At 53.5% G+C, this 6,387-nt stretch overlaps 1 protein-coding gene across 1 annotated transcript; it reads right to left on the bottom strand.

Annotated features, from left to right (window-relative positions):
• Nucleotides 1-1,893: 1,893 nt before the first annotated feature.
• On the bottom strand, nucleotides 1,894-2,951 carry LOC123147137 (uncharacterized). The gene has a single exon (XM_044566371.1). It carries the CDS (start codon nucleotides 2,873-2,875, stop codon nucleotides 2,036-2,038), a length of 840 nt encoding a protein of 279 aa, XP_044422306.1. The 5' UTR covers nucleotides 2,876-2,951; the 3' UTR covers nucleotides 1,894-2,035.
• Nucleotides 2,952-6,387: the final 3,436 nt, after the last annotated feature.

Here is a 6,387-nt window from a genome sequence, read left to right as displayed (position 1 = left end):
CGGAACTGGTAATTTCAAGGAAAGAAATAAGAATCTCATGGTCTTTGCTATCGCACCTGTACTGGAGATTGGTCTTTCAGTCTCCATGCCAATCCATGTCTAGCCTGACTGGACTCTTCCAACTTTTGTCAAGCTACGTTCCAAGTTTCATATTTGAAATAGCTTATGTTTTATAGGTAAAGGCACACAAGTTTGCTGTTCAATATGACCATCAACTTATTAACAATCTGTAGAACATCAGAATACTTATATGTTTCAGTTTTTGTAAATGATGAACAACAATATAATTTCATGCCTAAAATCACAGCTTGGGTTAAAGGCGTGTGATTTGTTTTCCTCCCGTTGCAACACACGTGCATTTTTGCTACATACTCTCTCTGTAAAGTAGTGATCTGAACGCACTTATATTTCTTTACAGAGGGAGTACTTTCATCAGAAAAAAAGGAACGCACAGATATTTTAATTAGTTTTCTTTCATGTTGGCCTTAACTAACAAACATGTTCTCAGCAATTTCTCCACCTTTGCCATGGGATGGGAACCAAGCTTACACAATAGAGGCTATTGAGTTGTATTGTCAGGTCTGTTTACGTATTTTGTATTTTACTTGAGAGTGAACCTCTAAGGCTGTACCTTCTTTTAAGTGCTAGCACCTAGAGATGATTTGAATTTTCCTCTTGTAAATGTCATGAGGCATGAGCCACAACCTCTCCGTAGAACATTAAAACAAACATTGATCTCCCTGTCATGAGGCATGAGCCACAACCTCTCCGTAGAACATTAAAACAAAACATTGATCTCCCTGTGGGTAAACAAACATTGACCTTTTGATTTATTTTTCCACTAGACGATTGTGGACCATGTGCAGAAGGAGCGTCCATTCAAGCACATTCTAGCAGGATGGTGTGCAAGTTCCTCTTTTTCTTAAGCTCAGGTTCCTCTTTCTTGCATGAGTTATTCTTAATTATTGAGTTGATTTGCAGGATTTACATCAGATTGGCACAATTTGATGAACTTGAATTGTTTTATTTGGCCATTATATATTTTTTGAGTTTTTTTGTTTGCCCGTTGCAACGCACGGGCACTTTTACTAGTCTTAATATAATATGAATATCTAATGTAACAACATCTGTCTTGTGACCCAATGAAAAAATTATGAAGACTATAGTTCTACAGCCATATTTTTAACAAAGAAGGGGGAACGATTTCCATTAAGGAAAACCAAAAGCGAACTACAAGCACCGATTTATCGACATAGTCAATAAATTTATGTATGCCCTAAAAAGACTGCCACGCAGAAGATAGATGGGACGTCCAAGGATTGAAAAGCCTGAATTGATGTTTACAGTGTCTCGTGATTTCTCTTCATAATTAACTGTCGAGATACAAATCTCAAAACTAGAATCTGTTGTATAAATTTGACATGAGAGAACGGAGAGAGATTATTATACAGTAATTGAAATAGATTACTCCACGCAAGAAAAGAAAAAAAAAGACAGGTTACTGGATAGTGTTCACCTTTTGATTGGAGTGTGGAGAATTGGTGAGTGCAGCGCGCCCTGTTGCAGCACCTGGGTCGCCATCAAATCTGATCGCAAGCAGTTTTGAGGAGGGCAGCGGCGGAACCTAATGGCCCTCATGCGCTAATCACGGGACAGATCACAGACACATCGAGGTTGTTTGCAAACACACACACACTTGGGAGTTGATTTTCACTTTCCGTGAGTGAACTCTCATGTGGGTGAAGATTGAAGAGACGACAGTGGTAATCACCTGATACGATTACGATTTACACTTGTATGATAGTTCATCGTGTGTTTGTGTTCCATCTTCCATGCGCGAGCGAGATATACGATTTGCGAGAGTAAAGAGACACCAGCAGTCTGCTATGGAAATGGAACAAAAGCCTTTGCTTTGCTTTGCATTAATCCGTTGATCGATTGGTGTATGTACACTTGAGGGTTTGGACAGGATCAGAATGATCCTCCAAAAAAAGACTAGACTACGCTACTACACTAGCTAGGGCATTGAGTTGGATCAGCAGTAGGTCTGGGTCTGGATGTTGAGGAGCGCGACCCTGGTGTGCAGGATGCTCCGGAACACCTTGTCGCTGCCGGTCTCGATGTCGGCGGCGCACGCCTCGACCTCCTCCAGCCTCTCCAGGGCGGCCACCTCCTTGTCCTCCTCGGAGGCGGCCTTGGCCCGCATGACGAGGGCCCTGAGCGAGGACGCCGCGGTGGTCTTCTTGGAGGTGGCGGCGGCGGACACGGCCTCGACGGAGGAGAACACGGCGGCAGACGCGCACGCGGCGGTGGCCACGGCCTCGGCGAGCACCCCGGACACCTCGATCTCCGCGGCGCTGGTGGACGTGGAGGGCGTGGGGAACTTGGCCGCCACGCGCACGGAGGCGGCCAGGCGGGCCAGCTCCTTCTCGGCGCGGCGGAGGGACCGGACTGCGGATGACAGCCTGTTGTCGTCGCGGCGCCGGAGCGCGGCCTGCGCCTCGGCGGCGTGGGCGCGGAGCTCGAGGAGCGACTCCTGGAACGCGCCGTGGGCGTCGGCGAGGTTCAGGAAGCCGTCGAGGAGGCAGTCGGCGGTGTTGGACCCGCTCTCTAACGCGGCGCGGGCCTCGGGGAGGAGCAGGAGCTCGGCGAGCGCGGCGTGGAGCGCGTCGAGGCGGGCGAGGCCCGTGGAGGGCGCGCTGGGGGCGGCGATCCAGGCGCGGACGGCGGAGATGTGGGTGGCGAGGTGGGAGAGGAGCGGGTGGGAGTGGCAGGGGAGGGAGACGGAGCGGACGTGGTAGGCCGCGGCGCGGGCCCTGGAGGCGCGCGCCGGGCTGAGCGGGAAGGAGATGGAGCGGCCGAAGCTGGGCGCCATTGCTTGCCGCTGCCGGAGCGAGCTAGCTGGAGGAGCCTAGACGGTTGACTTGCTGCTGCTGCTTGCGCTTGCTCGCTGTGATGAATGATGAGAGGGACGTGGTGGCGACGGGTATATAAAGCGGGAGAGCGGCGCCGGCCATGGGGCGAGCGACACGGTGGGTGGGGACTGGGGAGAGCGCGTGCGCCGATGCCATCGCGGCGCGTCTGCGGCTCTGTGCATGTGCACGTTTGGGCGGTTGGTGGCGGGAGGGGGACAGGATCCGCGGGGAGCGCGCGGGGACGCGTGGACCTGTAGCTCGATCCACCTGCAGCGCGTGCTCCAGTGCAGCGGCGAGGTCGCCTCACCTCACATGCGGCGGGGACGCGCTGTGGTCACCGTGGCGCGCCACGACTCCCCGGGGCGCCGAGGGGTAGGTGTGGCCGTGCCGCTGGCCATACGCGTGGATGCGCCCCCCCGGCCGATCCGGGGGTGGAAGCGCCGCCGGCGTTGCGGTGTCCCGATCGGACTGGAGCGCGTCCGTCCATGCGGTCGGCTCCGCTTGGTCGCCATGTGACCCGGTTCCCTTTCCTCGTGCAGGACGGCCGGTTGCCGTTGCCGTGGCCGTCCGGGTGGCACCCGTGCGATGGAGCCAAAGGGTGTGCTGCCCTAGTGGCCACCCCACGAGCGGCGCCGGCCTGTCCCCCTCCCTGCCTGCCCCGGTGCCCCCCGTCCTGTTCACGCCGCCGGCCCGAGCCGGTGTACACGCCATGCGTTGTCAATCTCACCACCCATACGATCCAACGACGGCTTAGATCACTCCAGCACAGTACCAGCATATTGCTTCTGTGCTTGTACGACGAATTAATCTCCCACGTCCATCATGCACCGTTTTCGATCGCTTCACAAAGGAAAGGAAAGGAGCCGTGCATCACCGACAGCACGATGAACGAAGCCTGTCTCTCTGCGCACACCTGAACACAGTGACAATCGTATTAATTTTTTCATACGTACTACTACTACAGTGACAAGTGTACTTAATTTACTGATAACGCTCCATTATGAGCTCCCTTAACCGAGCAAAAAACGACGAAAGTGTCAGGCCGATGGGCATATACTAGTAGAAAAATGCATGCCTAGACCGCCGATCTGATCTCATGATCTGGCGCACGCATAGTTTGATAGGAAAATCACCGCCTGCACGCGTCTTCGCGATCCTATCGATACTCCTGTCTCCCATTTCTTTGCTAGACGAAAGGCACCCAGTGCCTCGCTTAGCTCACATCGTCGGTTAGCTAGCTAGTTAACCTAAAAATAACCTAGCACGAACTAGTAATTACTTATGGTCTCACACACTAATCAACCAAGCCGGCCGGCAGCTCGGATCTCGAGGAGAAAGATTCTAACGTGTACACGGCGAGGCCAAGAGCAGGTATATTAAGCGGAGCTAGGGTCTGTTTATATTGGCGGTTCTACCTGCAGCACAGCTAATCATGTCGACACACTGAGCTTAAGATCACAATGGAGCCAGCTAGCACTATTTTGTAACCATGCACCACCATGGCATGCATCGATCGTCTCGATCAATGTCTCATACGTCATGCATGCCGCGCGCCATGCATGCAAGCACATGCATGATCACGGTCCTGGAACTGTCGATCAATGAGCCAAACGAAATGAAATGGAACTAGCTCAGTACAGTACATATTTGAATTGTGGGCAAATATGTTTACACGATCGGCGAGGAAACGCATGCAAGGTAGCAAATCGAGCTCCACGTGACGTGAGGGAGGGCAGGGCACGATTCTCTCCGGCCGTGTGGTCGACCGGCGTTGGCACGGTGCAGCACAGGAATATGCATGTACCCATGTCTGCAATTTGCAACGGCCAGTATTACCGGCGCGCGAGCAAGCAACTGTCCGGTGGTCGGCTCGGTCGACGGCCGATCGGGCATCATCATGGGTATTATGTTAACACATGTAGTAGATGAGAATCAATCACGAGGGCCGACCGGGCACCGGCCATGCACGAGGCATGGAGACATGGCATGGCATGCCCGCCGACCCCGGCCGGCGTCGGCAACGACATGTACACCCCAGTACGTTAACCTGCACTTGCACGGCAGTTAGGTTCCTTTGGGCTTCGGTCGCCAGCACGCACGTCACCACGCATGGATCTGGATCCAACAGCGATGGCAATCATGGCATGCCCGTATGAGCGTGTATGCGCGCTGTCGTCGTCGCTTCCGGACACGAACGGCCAGCGCCCGACACGATCCACGGCGGCCGGCCGCGCTGTGGACCGCGGCGCCGGCCGGCGCAGACAGCTGGTGCGCGCGCGGCGGGCGGGGCGCCGGCATGTCGCTTTTTGTACGGACCTGTACGTACCTCGAGCTGGACGTACGCATCTCCCGCCGCGTACTCGGTGCTCAATACTGTTTTGTCCTACTCAAAACCATTTCTGTGCTATACCTGACTCTTGTTCTCTGTGAGGTGCTCGTTATAAGATGGGAACCATGAATGGGAGACTAGCTTAGATTGCCAGTAAATCATTACTCCCTCCGTAAACTAATATAAGAGTGTTTAGAATACTAAAGTAGTGACCTAAACACTCTTATATTAGTTTACAGAGGGAGTACTAATCAAGTTCTTACAAGCACCACTAAGCAGAGAAACAAAAAAACAGGGTAGAACCGGAAACATATGAAGGGAAACAGATGGGGAGGCATCTTGCAGCATCAATGAGCAAAGATGAGCCGAGACATCAACAGGATCATGAAACTCGCCACAACACATGTGCATCCATGGGAGGGTCTTTGGCATGCAAGAACATGCGCGGGACACTACTATGAAAGGGAAACATACCGTCGTTGAACCCCAACTAACACCATAGAACAACCATCATCAACCCTAAACCGGCCGCACCACGACCACCACTGTCAAACCCACATCAAGCATTCACCACCCCAATCAACTGAGCTGACTCCATGCCTTCAAGATGGGCTGCGATGCACCATGTCTCATCATTGTTTGTTCTAGGCACACCTTGAGCAGGTGTTTCCCTGGACTTCAGTCAAGGATGGAGCCACAACGACGTCTTCAACGAGCTTAGGGGCACCCGTTGGCGTCGCTATTGTTGAAATATATTGTCCGCCTCTCCATATCAGTTCAGACTGATGGTGAACTGGGTAGGTGCATAAACAACTGAGCTCCATCACCAAGTAGGGACCTTGGCAGCCCCACCGTCGCCCATGGCCAGAAAATGGTCCAAGATAGGGCATATCCAGCCTGGCAAAGCCGCGCCCAACCCAGCACGGGCGAAGCCTGAGATGGTAGCCACAACTCGCTACCAGCATGGCCCTAGCATGCACCAACACCGTTGCCATCTAGAGGGAGTGCCGCACCATCGGCAGTGCCTCACATCCGCCACCCCGTGCGAAAAGACCACTGCCACCAACCTACTCCCACCCGCCACGCACCACAATGCCGGCAGCGTCGAGCCACCACCACGCCACCGGCCGGCAGCCACCGTCG

This window comes from Triticum aestivum, chromosome 7A, assembly GCF_018294505.1.
Source record: "Triticum aestivum cultivar Chinese Spring chromosome 7A, IWGSC CS RefSeq v2.1, whole genome shotgun sequence".
NCBI lineage: Eukaryota > Viridiplantae > Streptophyta > Magnoliopsida > Poales > Poaceae > Triticum > Triticum aestivum.
Note: the sequence above shows the minus strand (reverse complement) of the source record. Positions and strands in the feature narration are given on the sequence as shown.

Bases quoted from the DNA above. Each gene is read 5' to 3' on its own strand.
- LOC123147137 (XM_044566371.1), bottom strand. From the start codon at position 2,875: ATGGCGCCCAGCTTCGGCCGCTCCATCTCCTTCCCGCTCAGCCCGGCG.